Here is a 16,413-nt window from a genome sequence, read left to right on the forward strand (position 1 = left end):
AAAGGGGGTTGATAGAATAAGTGCCAAACCTAAAAACAATTAAGCACAAGAGTTGATTAATTCAACTGGAAATTCCCCCAACGTAGTGCCTCAGCATGGATGCAGTCTAATAACTGAAACAAGTAAAAATATTCAAGCTATGACTAGAATGAAATAACATATTCTTTTCTACTCTAGGCACAAGGCCCAAAATTTTTGGGGAGGGGGCTAGTTGATTAGAACTGGTACTTAATTTATTAACCCCGAAAGGATGAAAGGCAAAGTTGACCTCAGCAGAATTTGAACTCAGAACGTAATGACAGACGAAATGCAGCTAAGTATTTTGCCTGGCATGCTAACGTTTCTGCCAGATTGCTACCTTTAATAGATGATTCATTGAATAATTTGAGCAATATTCTTTTCTACTCTAGGTACAAGGCCTGAAATTTTTGAGGGAGGGGGCCAGTTGATTAGATCGACCCCAGTACACAACTGGTACTTAATTTATTAACCCCGAAAGGATGAAAGGCAAAGTCGACCTCAGCAGAATTTGAACTCAGAACGTAAAGACACAAAACGCTGCTAAGCATTTCACCCGACATGCTTACGTTTCTGCTAGCTTGCCACCATTAGAATGAAACACATTGAAATGTGTTTTGACAAGCTCATTATGAGATTCTGGATTGACATGACAGATATAGGTCAGCTTTTATCATTGAATAATAATTAACTTCACGTGGGAATTATGAATAGAGAACCGTATTCATGATAAAATTCTTGATAAATAGAATGTATTACATATAGCTTATGGAGAGTCACTTGTTGTTTAATTCCTCATCAGCCCTGGTGAAACAGACTCCAGCATTTTAACAGTGACCAATCCATAATTTTTTTGTATACCAGAGTGTACAATACCAGGGACTTATTATCTAGTATATTGAGGGGTAAAAAAAAATAATGTATCAGTAAACTACCAGATTGATATAATTAGTGAACCCTTTTTTCCAAATTCCAGTCCTTGTAACTGTATGTAATTGTATAATTGTCAAACTTTTCAATGATAGCACAGGGTTAGATTGTTGTGTAGGAGATGTTTGCGTAGCAAGTTCTTTCTAATGCTGACAGTACATTAATTTGTGAAGAGGTATCGGTATCTGTTGAGTGGTTAGAATAAATAGTCATTGCTATTGTCTGGGTTCAGATCATTCCTCTTGGAGCCAATCTATCATCATGGAAAACTCAGCCATGATCATTCTGTTTTCTGTTCTTTTGCTTCTTCCTTTTTCTTCAGAAATCTTAGACAACATTATCCAGTATTCATGCTTTATGAAGTTGTAAGGTGTGGTTTGAGGGATTTGGTTACTGTTTGTGGATAGTTCATTGTAGATCCTCTACAGCAAGAAACCTGTTCTTCATTGGCCCCTTCTCTCATTTTTTTTTACACCTCATCTTCTAACATAAAACTTCTCCTTTGGGGTTTGCAGTCTTACAAGCTGCATGGTAATCTCACTAGTACTAGTGGCATGGAAAAAGCAACCAGAATATGCTGTAAAGGGTTTTACATTAGGAATGGTATCCAGGCATAGCAGATACTAGAGCATGGTGCCGTCTTTGGGCCCATTGGATCTGGTGATTTGAAACATGGATGTTAAAGTGATGATGTTGATGATAAAAGATGTGCTGTGAAATACAACATTTAGTAAAGTTTCTACTTAAAAAGTTTGGTACAACAATCCAGTTCTTTAATTATTCAGTAACAACTTCTTTATAATTGCCAATATTTTGAGTATTAATGGGTTAATTAAAAAAAAAATTGAAATTTGATATTTGTATTATCCTACAGTACTTATTTTCTTCTTCTTTTAGATCTCTTTCCTCGAAATGAGGCTTTTGTGCACTTTTCCAATGATGTGTCATCAAATTCAAGTGTGGTTCCAGAATTGGGTTTAGATTGTACTCCTGCTGTAACCAAGAAGACAGGTGGGCTATTTTAATTTGTTTGTTGTATTAAGCAAGTATCTCAGGAAAAGTGTGAGCATGTTTTGGGAATTTTTTGTGTGTGTATGTGTCTGTGTGTGTGTGCGTGTGCGTGCGTGCATGTGCATGTGTATGCATACTTAATAATCTCAGCAATGAGTACAGATGTTTCAATAATTCATTTTTTCCCTTTGCAAACTCTTTGACTATTGTTTTGTTTATTTATTTTGCAGACACTGTTGTGTTGAGAAAATTTTACTCTACATGAAAAGATTTTTCTGAAAGAGTTATTAAACAACTTCATATTCTGTAGTAAAGATTGTTTGCCAAAATAACATGGCAGTCCTGGTTTAGGACACACATCATGTTGTATAGCCAGCTGGAGACGATGTCTCCTGGGGCTAAATTACAGCAACCTTAGTCCTAAACCAGGATTGCCATGTTATGTTAGCAAACAATCTTTACTACAAAGTACTGTTGCTGAATATCTCACGTGAGATTTTAAAATAGTAAATTTCTAACTTCATATTCTCTTTCATCTCACTTTTAACAGCAAGAGTTACAGTTAATGTTTAGTATAATTAAATGAAATTTTGGTGCCCTAGCATGACGCTGACCATCACTGCCCAAGGTTTGTAGTTCTGTGAGCTGCATGACAATCTGCAAAATGTACTGCAACCCGCAAGCTGCAGATGGCACATAGAAAGCACTCAGTCTACAGTGTTAAATCATTGGCATTAGAAAGAGCATCCAACCATAGATACGATGCCAAAACAGACACTGGAGCATGATGTAGTCTGCGAACACATCTGATCCAGTCAAAGTATCCAACCTGCCAGCATGGAGCACGGATGTTAAATGATGATTATGGTGATGTTACATGTAGACATGATATGTGTAGATGTGATGTAATGTGTCTTTAGGGATATTATGCTGTAAACAAGTAGTAAAAGCGAACTAGACCAGGAATTGAAAAAGGGCTATTGGAATGAGAAAGTTCGATAAGCATGTCAGTGAGATGAAACAGCTGACCAAGTTGATCTGCTGGCGGCTTGCTTGTTAAAGTGTTAACAGGTATATTGTAAAGAATTTGACGGATTGTATCAGAATTGAAACAGTGTTTGGTACAAAAACCAGTCTCAAGAAACTGGTTTGTGTTGGCGAAAATCTTATGATGTATTTTATGAATTTAGATAAGTTTGTATGGTGGCATGGAAAGTGAATTCTCTGTATCGTAAAATTGATCAAACTCACAAATGCTTCAATGGATCACTTTATTTTATTGAATATAGGAAGCTCAGTGGTAAGTGGCTTACAATGATGAGGGTTCTAGTTGGTCTGATCAACAGAACAGCCTACTCGTGAAGTTAATGTGCAAATGGCTGAGCACTCCACAGACACATGTACTCTTAACATAGTTCTCATGGAGATTCAGTGTGACACAGAATATGATAAGGCTGGCCCTTTAAAATACAGATGCTACTCATTTTTGCCAGCTGAGTGGACTGGAGCAACTTAAAATAAACTGTCTTGCTCAAGGACACAACGTGTTGCCAGGAATTGAACTCACGACCTTACGACCATGAGCCGAATGCCCTAACCACTAAGCCACGTGCCTATATGAGAACTGATATCCAGAAAGACAATATTGATTTTTGGCTTTGGTAAAAGGCTACACATATTTACTGTTAATGATTATAGGTTAGTATAGTTGATTGAATTAATCACATTATATCACTGGTACTTGTTTTATTGATTCCAGAGGGATGAAAAGCTAAGTCATCCTTAGTGGGATAGCTTTGTAATTAGAGCCAGTCTGTAAGATCTCTGCTCAGCAAAGTGACTTAATGGGCTGCTCTCCTGTGCCCTTCTGTTGTTCAAGTTGGTGGACGGGAAGCAAATGACAAAGATACAGAAGCACTTAATGAAATTATCCTTTAACAATTAAACAATGTCACTAATTAGAACAGTTGCGATATTTAATTGTTAGAGGATTCTTTGTAATCAGTGTTGTTTGTAACGTGTTGTATCTGTTACACTCTTTCAGCCTCAGGTCATCATCATCATAACAACAACAACAATAACAACAACAACAACAACGGCAACAGCAGCAACAACAATAACAACCATAATGACCACTCACGAGCTCATTTGAACCATCGGTACAACCACAGTAACGAAAATGATTCTGGTAATGACACGGGTGAAATCAGGAGTGAGAATGGGGATGAGAGAGAAACTCCAATGACCGATGATTCATTATTGCCTATTGCAGGTCATCAAGTGACCAGCGACACAGACAGTGATGTTGAATATTGTGACACCATTGACACGCTGCAGGATGTGTCGGAGGTATGTGGATAGATTCTCGGCTTCACCTTCTTGCTTAATTAATGAAAATGAGTTAATGACATGACTACTGTTTCTTTGCTTGATTGTATCTTCTCCACCATCTTCATCATTGCCCTCATCGTCATCAACATTCTTGTCATCATCATCATCATCAAGATCATTATCATCATCATCAACGTCGTCGTCGTCGTCAACAATGTCGTTGTCATCATCAATGATCAGCATGGGTTGAAGGGTTTGACAGGTTCTGGCAAGCTGCAAGGCCATAATGAACTCCAGTTCATCAGCTTCAGCATGATTTTTATGTAAATAATGTAAATAATACCCTTCCTGTTGTTAACCCTCACCTGTTTCCTGGATGACAAGAAATGAACATCATTGCTTGTCTGATGGTGATGCGAATTTACAGGCACCACATAATGCCAAGACAAAGGTACACACACACACATGATGGGCTTCTTTCAGTTTCCACCTACCAAATTCATTCACAAAGCTTTGGTTGGCTTATGGCTAGTGTAGAAGACAGTTGCCCGAGGTGCTGCCTAGTAGGACTGAACCCAAGACCACATGGTTGGGAAGCAAGTGTTTTAAACACACAGCCATACCTGACAGAAAAGCATGAATGTTACAACTTCCTATTACCTTTTCTCACAGCTGTGTATTGTAGAATTGTGTCAGTGACCAGATTATAGATATGCAATGAAATTTTTCAACCCTTACTTGTATACTACCTGTTGACATTGACTTATAGGCTCATGAGGATGGAACTTATTCATATTTCCAAGGCTGATAGTAGAAGCCTGCCCCTTGAATTGGACCTTAGGGACAAGTGTCCCTTCCTCATGATGTAGCTAGGAAAAAAATTTTCAAAGGGAAAAAAAATTATTCTTCCAACTTGGAATGTTAATTTTTCATTGTGTTTGAATGTATTTGCAATGAACTTAATTGAAATAAATTGTATAGAAAAAACAAGCTGAACTCAAACACTTATTAATTTATGTGTTGTTATTTTGATGATTGCAGGCTATTGATGTCTTAAGTTCAACAACCAGCAGTGATAATGAAGCTGTATTTACACAGTCACCAGTGAAAATGAAGAGGGATGACCCTGACTATAACACCCTACACCAGTCTGCCAACACAGTGCTTGCAGGAATTCAAACATCAACCAACATCACTGCCAGGTCGGTGCAACCTGACTTGATGGTGATGGCCAACGCGAATCCTTATGCCTATGTACCAAATCATCGTAAATTCTCTTCAGACAGTATGGCCGTGAACATCGCTTCGAGGCAGTCAGTCAGTGAGGTTGATCACGAATGCTTTGTTAATGGTATACCTCAAGATGAGCACCAACCGAGACCACCAGCTGCTGGACACGATGCTGAAATGGATGTTACTGTACGTGGTGGAGAAGAAGAAGGACCTTCTCGCCGATCATCCAGGAGAGTTTCCAGCAGCAGTTATGGTATTTCCTCAAGGAACATGGGAAGAGGTTGGTAGAAAAAAAAATAGCATTTGTAAATAATTTAAAATGATGATGATAATGATGAAGATAATGGTGATGCTAGTGGTGCTGATGGCTGTGGTGTTGGTGGTGGTTGTGTTTGTGGTAGATTTGGTGATGGTGATGGTGATGGTGATGGCGGTGGTGCTACAGTTGCTAGTGCTGCCATGTCATACTCCATTTTACCTAGCTGCAAGTGTTGGATAAGTCTTCTCCAGTACGATGTCCTACTTCTTGTTGCAGTCTTTCATCATCTCTTTCATGACAGATTCAGCATCTTGCGGTCAGTTATCATTATTTCTTTGTTGAATCTTTGTGCTTTGACTTCTTGGTACTTCTTCACCCAGCCACACTATCTTTCAAACACATCACATTTCCATGCCAGGACAGTCTTTTGTACACGACAACAGATTCTTGTTGTGCCCATCATTATTTTTTCTCTTTGATTCAACATACCTCTACTTCATCTCCTTGTACTCTCTAACATTACAGAATGTGTGTCCATTTTTCTTTTTCTTTCCTGTCCTCGCACATTCTTTGCCTTTCCTGTCTTTAACATACATACATACATGCATAGATAGATAGATAGGTACATAGGTAGGTAGGTGGGTGGGTGTTTAGGTAGGTAGGTAGGTAGAAAACAAAGTTATTTTATTCCACACGGGTAGAAATATAAGAAAAGTAGAAGTTGAAAATGCACTGAGAATAGTTTTGTTATTAAAATATTTAAATCCTTAACTGGTTTCACAGTTTACACTGAGTTTCAAAAAGTTCAAATAGAAAGACGTAGCTTATGTCGTGGCTGTCTTGCTTCTGACTAATGTTTGAAGTTTGCTCTGTTTTTATAGGGAGTTCATGGCTCAAATTAGAATATGTTTTCAATAGGATTTGATTGGTAGAGGATAGTCACATGACTGATCTTAGAAATTTTTGTAAGGGATTATAATACTATCAATGTATAAGAAACTCCCATATTTTTTTAACCTAATTTTTGATAAGAAAAGGTTCCTTATAGATGTTAAAATACAGTATATACACACACACACACATATATTTATATATACACAACAGATTTCCATGCAGTTTCCATCTACCAAAATTATGGGGATGTAAACAAATGAACACTGGTTGTCAAGGGTGGAGAGCAACACAACACAGACAAATACTTGCACACACACACACACTACAGGCTTCCACATAGTTACTGCCTACCAAATTCACTCGCAAGGCATTGATCAGGCTGTTGGTCATAGTAGAAGTCACTTGCCTAAGGTGCCGTGGTTGCAAAGCGAGTTTCTTACCCCCCATGTTTCTTACAAGCGAGTTTCTTTCAACCATATTTGTGCATGCTTCTCTAGAATTTATTGGGGGATATTTTATATGAAGTAACAAATCTCATCCCTGAAGGGCATCCAGCCATAGAAACCAAGTCAAAACAGCCAGGGAGCCCGAACAGCCCTTCAACTGGTCAGCTCCTGTCAAACTGTCCAACCCATGCCAGCATGGAAAACAGACGTTAAATGATGATGATGATGTATACGATCGTTTCCTTTCCTCAGATTATTCTTCTCTTTACATGCCTTTTCTTCCTAGTGCCACAACCATTATCACCACCATCACAACCACCACCACTGAAAACCCAATGCTATGTAATACTTACAGAAATGCTTTATCTTGTTATTTGTTATTTTGGCAATCTGGCAAACTATTCTTCTTATCGTCGATATCATTGCCACTGCTGCTGCCTTCATTATGGTGGTGCTGTGAGCTTTGCAGTAATCATTAGAGCACCAGACCCCTTCCCCCCAAATCGCTTTGCAATATTTCTTCCTACTTTAACTTGGCAAGCTGGCTGAACAGTTAACATATAGGGAAAAAATGCTTAAAAATCATTTTGTCTGTTTTTACGTTCTGAGTTCAAATTCCGTCAAGATTAACTTCACCTTTCATCCTTTTGGGGGCAATAAAATTAGTACCAGTTGAGCAAGAGGGTGGCAAGCTGGCTGAGTTGTTAACATGCTGGGCAAAATGCTTAGCGGTATTTTGGGTGTTGCTATGTGGTCTGAGTTCAAATTCTGCCATGGTCGACTTTGCCTTTCATCCTTTCGGTGTTGATAAATTAAGTACCAGTCAAGTACTGGGGTTGATGTGATCAACATCCCCCTCCCTACAAATTTCAAGCCTTGTGCTTATAGTAGAAAGGATCATTATTATTATTATTATTATTACTACTGCTACTACTACTACTTAAGGCAGTGAGCTGGCATGTTGGGCGAAATGCTAAGTATTTCATCTGTCTTCGTGTTCTGAGTTCAAATTCTGCTGTGGTCGACTTTTCTTTTCATTCCTTCAGGGTTGATAAGTATCAGTTGTGTATTAGGGTCAATGTAATCAACTGTCCCCCTCCCTTGAAATTACTGGCCTTGTGCCAAAACTTGAATCTATTATTAAGGCAGTGGATTGGTAATATTATTAGGGCCTCAGGAAAAAAATATCTTGCAGTATTTTTCCTGGCTCTTTATGTTCTCAGTTCAAATCCTACAAGGGTCAACTTTGTCTTTCTGTTTTCTAGGGGTCAATAAAATAAAATATCAGCCAAGTATTGGGGTTGTTACAATTGTTTGCTCCCTATTCCCAAATTTCAAGCCATGTGCCTATGCTAGAAGCAGTCATGAAGATGATGAATTAGATGAAATTTTAGCCCATCCAACAAAATGCCACCTGTTTTATGTTCCTGTTTTGGATGTTCTCATTTGAAATTCTACGAAGGCTTACTGAACTAAACTACCATTCAGGAACTGGAGTTGATATTATCAACTGCTTCCCTTCCACTAAACTTATGGCCTTCTGCCTATGTTGGGAACAATGATTTTTATAATTATTACAATAAAAAAAGGAGGCATACTTAAGATTTATGGAACAACCAGGAAACAAGCCTTAAGCCTTTAGGTTCCTAGTCCCAGCTCTAGAACAAACAGGAAATAAGCCTTAAGTTTTTAGGTTCCTGGCCCCAGCTCTACTGCTAATCCTTTCTCTTCACTGATTAATTTTGTATGTCATGAGATATCTTATGGAGTTTCTCCTCACACCTTTTCTACATATTGAGCAGGGCTATCTCCCTGAAGGGATAGGAAAAATAGCACTGAAACCCAATATTATTGCAGAAATGTTCGTGATAATTTTGAAGGTGGCATGTACTTTGCAAACTGGTTTGGTTACTGCTGCCATGTACGTATGATCTGTTAAGAATATATTTCTAATCAAAGCATCTTTGTTGATGTACATGTCATGAAATCCTCGGGAAGCTTTGAAACAGAACATAAGAGAAATGGTATAAATTAGGAAAAAGAAGCCTGTCGTCGCAGAAAAGAAAAAGATAAATATCACTAAATGAAAACAACCTCAAAAAATAAAAGTTTTGAATTGTTATTTTCAAGGGAGATAACTCTTAAGAATATTTATGCAGTTATGTTCCTTAAGTAGCGTTTTACGGAGACCGTAGAATATTAGTTCTAAAATCTCTCTAAGAGATCATCGCATTAGTTGTAATATTCGTAGCCACTTTAACATGGCTATCCGTTCGAGCGGACTCCATATATTAATCAGCTAGAGGAGATGTCTTCTTGGGGGTTGTTTTAAAAAAAAAAATGGCTGTAAAGTCCGTTCGAACAGACAGTCATGTTGAAGTGGCTACGAATATTACTCGTAGAATATTAATTTTATTTTTAGTGCGTAGATACTCATAGGAAAGATTTTGTGACCATAATATCAGACTAACTTCTTTATAATGGCTAATATCTCTGTGTAGATTACCAGGCAGAATTCTGGTTTAATCAATCCCATAAAACCCCTCGTAATTAAAATCTTTTTTGGAATTTGCAGAAAAATTGTGTAAATTTGTGTTCTACACAAGGGAATTCATACGATTAGTAAAAAAAAAACAAAAAAACAAACAAAAAGATTTATACCCCTCTCCCATAAATTTTAAAAGTTCCACACTTTTTCGAATTTTTTTTTTTTACGCAGAGTTTAAAAAACGGACAGCACGAATTTTTTGCTTAAATCCCAGCCATGGATCACCTTTGGGTGCATCATCATTCCATTAAATGTGTTTTAGGAGGGGAGGGAATACGTGAATACATGTCAGAGTGACAAAGAAACGAGGAAAATATTAGGTGGTCGTGAGGTGTACTAAAAATAACAGCTAAATCGCCTTCAATCACACAAATTTTTTTTCCTCTTGCATAATCGTATGAATTCCTTTGTGTAGAACACAAATTCACAAACATTTTCTGAAATTTTCAAAAAATAAAAAAGTTATGAGGGGTTATACAGGGTTCTTAAAAGCTAACAAAGGAACCTATTCTACAACTAAAAAAAAATTTTGCCAATCCTTCCTAAGGATACATCTCTCTAGAAGGTCTTCACTGCTCACAATTTCTATACAGCCATCAGTATAATGAAATTTCATGTTGAACATCAATGGTATGAGCCTTACTGGTCTTATAGCATTACTTATTCTTCATAGACTAAGTTTTAAAAACAAAAATTAACCCATCTATACATTGTTTGTACATAGGCGTAAGAGTGGCTGTGTGGTAAGTAGCTTGCTTACGAACCACATGGTTCCAGGTTCAGTCCCACTGCGTGGCACCTTGGGTAAGTGTCTTCTATAGCCTTGGGCCGACCAAAGCCTTGTGAGTGGATTTGGTAGACGAAAACTGAAAGAAGCCTGTCGTATATATGTATGTGCATGAGTATGTTTGTCTTCCCAACATCGCTTGACAACTGATGCTGGTGTATTTATGTCCCTGTAACTTAGCGGTTCAGCAAAAGACCTGATAGAATAAGCACTAGGCTTACAAAGAATAAGTCCTGGGGTCGATTTGCTCGACTAAAGGTGGTGCTCCAGTATGGCCACAGTCAAATGACTGAAACAAGCAAAAGAGTAAAAGGGAGAAACATGTAGTTTATAGAGTGAAGGAGAAATAGATAGATAGTGAGAGAGAGAGAGAGAGAGAGAAAAAGAAAGTAAATTCTGGCCCACTCCTAAAACCTGACCCCACTTTCATGTCATAATAAAACTTCCATCTCTCTTCTAGATGTTTTATATTTATAACTTCTGTTTTTGCGTACAGGTCAAGGAGATATAGGATACTATCCAGGAGGTGTTCACATACCATATCTTGGAAGTGGTGCTGGCGGGGCAGGACAGCCACGTGGCAGTGTTGCTATGGTGATGAATCCACCAAACTGTGTTACAGAACAAATTGCTTTAGCATTGTCACGGCTTCAGACTGATCTAGTAGCTGTGCTTGACCGGTTGGATACACTGGAAGAAGGTCGTAGAAAGGAGAAAACTGTAAGTTTTATTTAACATTAACAATTTGTTATCAGATTCAGGTGTGAATTAATTAATTATTATCATTTGACAAATTTCACCACCATCACATTTTACAGTCTGATTTATCATGCACACGAACATACACACACATGCAATTATATGTACACACATATATAGGCACAGACATGGCTGTGTGGTGAGAAGCTTGTTTCCCGACCATATGGTTCAGGGTTCACTCCCACTGCATGGCACCTTGGGCAGGTGTCTTCTGCTATAGCCTCAGGCTGACCAAAGCCTTGTGAGTGGATTTGGATGACAGAAACTGAAAGAAGCCTGTCGTATATATATGTATCTCTACAGCTATGTGTCTGTGTCTTTGTATCTGTGTTTTTTACCCCACCATTGCTTGACAGCCGGTGTTTGGTGTAATTATGTCCTGGTTACTTCAGCAAAAGAAACTGATAGAATAAGGACCAGGCTTTAAGTAAAAAAAGGTACTGGGGTAGATACATTTGACCAAAAATTCTTCATAGTGGTGCCCCAGCATGGCCGCATTTAAATGACTGGAACAAGTAAAAAATAAAAGACACACAGACGTACACATATTTTTCTTCTCTTCTTAATCTTCATAATCTTCATTGGATTTTTTGGGGGGCTGCACCAAAATAGTAAATCACAAGTCAGTTAAAGAAACATTTATTATATCTATAGAGGGAAAACCGTCGGAGGCTGCTGGAAGGATGATGAGGGCTGGATGCGGCCTTAGGAGCTGCTGTTGAGAACACTGGTCTATATGGCCCTTCAGCCAGCTTGAAGCAGCAGCTACTTATCCTTAAAAATCTCGCATTCATCTTACCTAAAAAAGTCTACATTTAGACCCTGATATATGAAAAAAGACTGAATAGTCACAACAGAAACTCCATGGGTCATGAATTTGCTTTATGAAAGTTGGGATAAATCACAGCAACAACTTAAGCATTCAGGGACGGTACAAATAACTAAATCCTTAGGGGACATAACTACTTGCTGTTTGGAAGTGATCAAGAGTTATTTCCCTTGAATATTTTTTTTTAGTCAGTTTTTGTTACGTGTAGATTTTTGTTTCTATCTATCTTTTGTTGCTTTCTTTCTCATATGTTTCCCTTCATTTACTGTCTTTTGTACACTCTTTTCTTCTCCCTTATTTCATTGTACATCTAGCCTCTTTTATCACTGATCCAGAATACGGTACGCTCAATTGTGAACCGTGTCACACTTATGGATCGATCTGTGATAATAAGTTGGCAATCAGTCAAAGATTTCACCTCAGTGAACACTTACAATGCCCTGCCACCCAGAATGTACTGACAATTGCTGGTATTTGCATGACCGTGCAGTGAGGCTGCATACTTTTTAGACATACGTGTACCCATCATCAGGGGATCGGTCAACAGAGGAAATACGAAGGCACCTAATTTTAACAAATGACACAGATGAGTGTGTTCTCTATAAGAAAAGATAGAGAAGATCAAGAAAATACCTGACAGTGGAAACTTCATTGATGTGGGCTGCAAATTTGGTGCCAATGGATTTTCCATTTGTTCCATATTGATAGCGTGTGTACGATTCATTTGTAATGAACCCTGGCGGCTATGACGGAAAGCAAAACAGAAAAGGGATTTAATGAGAGTAATCTCCCTCGAGCTTCTAGAATGCTCGAGAGCTTTCTGGAAGCTTCCAGTTTATGTGGAAGTTGGGGACTTTTGGTTCATCCCTTATATAAAGGAAGGAAATGCTAAATTCGCGCTACTCCGTGTCTGTCTAGCCTTAGGCAGGCATTGAGTCAAGCCGCCACACTTTACGTCTGCTCATGTACACATTCGCCTCACTTATTTGGAGACATGTGACTGCAAACAGAACATATTCATGTAATGTTATAAGGTTTCCTTCAATTAACCTTGTATGTTAACGCATTACTTCCTGTAATAAAAGTTATGACTTATTACAGGTGTCTTGTGAATTTCTATTTTCATGTTGTTACAAACAAGATGGTGACCCCTCTTTCTCTCATACTGACTAAATTGTAGTGTGTCATTAAATCGATGTTACCACCAAAAATGGATAACACTGACATCACTATACATTCAATACTGTTTATTTTTTGGGAACCAAATCCCTATGATAAACAAGGATAGATGTAATTCGTTTTTACTACCCTTATTTTCTTCCCCTTTCATTTACCTCTCTTACCAGTCCTAACTTGTTGGCTGGAGCTATTCCTTGGCCATTAGATATGATTGTGTGCTGTGAGAAGAGAAGTGACCTGATGTTTCAGACAAAGACATTTCTCACAAACATCAAAACAGGATTGATTAAACACATACACGAACGTGCATGCACCTGTGTATTAATATGTGCAAATGTGCAAAGGCAGCAAGCTGGCAGAAACGTTAGCACTCCAGGGAAACGCTTAGCGGTATTTCATCTGACTTTACATTCTGACTTCAAATTCCGCTGAGGTCGACTTTGCCTTTCATCTTTTCGGTTTTGATAAATTAAGTACCAGTTGCATACTGGGCTTTGTACCTAGAGGAGAAAAGAATATGTGCAAATGTGGGTTTACATTTATGTTTTTGTGTACAAGTGTGTGTGTGTCTACGTTTTGTGTGCCAGCATGGAAAACAGATGTTAAATGATGATGATGATGATGATGATATGTATATATATATATGTGTGTGTGTGTGTATATATGTATATGTATGTATGTATGTATCTGTATTTATGTATATACACAATGATATTTAATGTAAATCTCATGTTTTTAAGTATGCTTTTTTATTATTTATATATATGTTGTGTGTGTCTTTGTGTGTATGTTGGGGTGTGTGTGTGTATGTTTATATGTAGCTGGTAAGTTGTGTATATGTGAAATATTTGGAACCAGGAGTGTTTCAGATTTTGGACTGATTTTATATTCATATCTATAAAATAGAACGGCTTGAGCAATAGGCTCCAAATCTGAATACATTATCTATTTACATTCATAATATGGCTTTTATATATTCCATTAAGTTAGTTTCATATCAATTTGATGTTAGTCCTGTTCTACATGCAACAATTTTATTTTGGCAACGTTTTGCTTTTCACCAAAACATATCCACTCTATCGCACATTGATTTCAGCTTTGCAGCCACATGACATGGCTACACACCCCTTTCACTGTTTAATCTATACCTTCATGTTATTCTCACCTATAATACTCTGTTGGCTTTCAAACCTTTCCTAGTGCTTTCATGTGCAATTTGCATTTGCTTTGCTCCTTTCACCTGAAAAAATTTCAGACTTTGGAATTTTGGTTAAAGAATAAGAAACTATGTGTGTGTGTTTGTATATGCAAGTTTGTATGTATATATGTTGCTCTGTCTTTGCCTGCATAAATGTGTGTATATGTGTGTACATACATATATACATGCATATTGTCAGTTAAATACATTTTGAAATCTGATGATTACTATGAATGTATGAAAGCACTAATTGAACTTTATGAACATTACAAAATATGTTTTTAATGTTTAACACACTTCAACTTTGTAAAGAATTTCTTTTAAATACAATAATAAAAAACCTGAAAACCAGACCAGGTTGTAACTTTATTTAATACCTATTTACACAAATTTTGAAAAAATGAATTTATGTCAGTCATTCTATCTTTGTTTCTCTTTTGTATATATATCTCTGCGTTTGTATATATGTATGTATATGTTTATATATATATATATATATATACATACATACATACATACACGCACACATGCACACACACACACATATATATATATACATACATATACATACATTCATGTGTGGAGGCGCAGTGGCCCAGTGGTTAGGGCAGCGGACTCGTGGTCGGAGGATCGCGGTTTCGATTCCCAGACTGGGCATTGTGTGTGTTTATTGAGCAAAAACACCTAAAAGCTCCACAAGGCTCCGGCAAGGGGTGGTGATCCCTGCTGTACTCTTTCACCACTCTTTCTCCCACTCTTTCTTCTGTTGGCCTGCTCGCTTAGCCAGCAGGGTGGCGTCATTTGAAGGCTAAAACAATGCAAACGCATTGTGACCAGTGATGTGTAGCAACATCTGATGGTCTGGTCGGTCAAGTGATATACATACATATACATATAATCTCCAGTTCTTCATCTGTCCTGAAGGAGGACTCCTTGCCTGGGCTCCTTCCACTGCTATCTGTCTCTGATCAGTCATGGCTCTGTAGGCCCCAGGTAGCAGAGGAGATCATCTTGCCATCTTTAGTTGGCCTCTTGATCTTGTCCGTCGTCCTGGTATCCATTCTGTCACTCTGATTGTCCATATGCTGTCCATCAGTTGTTCCATTAGTCATGTCATGTGGCCAGCCCATCTAGATGTGTTCTCTTTGATGGTTCTTATGATGTCATTGACTCTCATGTGCTGTCAAATCCAAGCGTTGGTTCTCTTGTTCCGCAATGTGTTGCTGAGCATGGTTTGTTCCATTTTCTCTTGAACTACAATGAGGGCATTCATGATGGTTGTGTTGAGAGCCCATGTTTCACTGTGATATATATATACATATATATATATAGATATGTAGATATAGATATATATCCAATCGTCATCATCATCATTTAACATCCGTTGTCCAAGCTGGCATAGGTTGGATGGTGTGACTAGAGCTGGCAAGCTGGTGGCAGGCAGCACCAGACTCCAGTCTGATTTGGCATGGTTTCTAATGCTGGATGCCATTCCTGATGCCAACCTCTTTACAGAGTGTGCTAGATGCTTTCACGCACACACACACATTTTATATATATATGTATGCATGTACATTTAAGTGTGTATTTATGTGCACACGTGTTTCTGTGTGTTTGCTTATATCTATACTCATATAAAAGTTACAATGTTCAAACAAGCAATGTTGCTGGCATTTCTGTCAATAAATCCCTTCTTTGTGTCATACATTTAAAGCTGCATGGAATAAGAGATGCCAGTCCATTGCAAAGTTGCTCATTTATGGCGTAAGGAATTGGAGTAACTCGAAGTGAAGGATTTTGCTCAATAATACAATGCATTGTCCGGACCAGAAATTGAAACTGTGATCTTACAGTTGTGGGGGCATCACCCTTATCCTAACAACTCGGCCACTCACCTTCACTTTCTTAGTAATGATACCATGATAAAATGCATCTAGTTCTCCAATGGGGTTTGTCTTACAAAATGCATTCAACCATGGAGACTCAGCAAT

The 16,413-nt window shown here is 37.9% G+C and overlaps 1 protein-coding gene across 4 annotated transcripts in view; it reads left to right on the plus strand.

Annotated features, from left to right (window-relative positions):
• Window positions 1–16,413, plus strand: part of LOC115213055 (acyl-CoA-binding domain-containing protein 5) — a 75,892-nt gene that overhangs the window by 46,102 nt on the left and 13,377 nt on the right. For 3 of the 4 annotated variants that reach the window (XM_036503989.1, XM_029781961.2, XM_029781962.2), the window contains 4 exons: window positions 1,846–1,959; window positions 4,004–4,308; window positions 5,332–5,803; window positions 10,954–11,177. In XM_036503989.1, coding sequence (XP_036359882.1) covers window positions 1,846–1,959; window positions 4,004–4,308; window positions 5,332–5,803; window positions 10,954–11,177 — 1,115 coding nt within the window. The remainder of the gene's footprint in view (window positions 1–1,845; window positions 1,960–4,003; window positions 4,309–5,331; window positions 5,804–10,953; window positions 11,178–16,413) is intronic. The other variant, XM_036503990.1, reaches the window with a different exon arrangement.

Source organism: Octopus sinensis, linkage group LG6 (assembly GCF_006345805.1).
Source record: "Octopus sinensis linkage group LG6, ASM634580v1, whole genome shotgun sequence".
Classification (NCBI taxonomy): domain Eukaryota; kingdom Metazoa; phylum Mollusca; class Cephalopoda; order Octopoda; family Octopodidae; genus Octopus; species Octopus sinensis.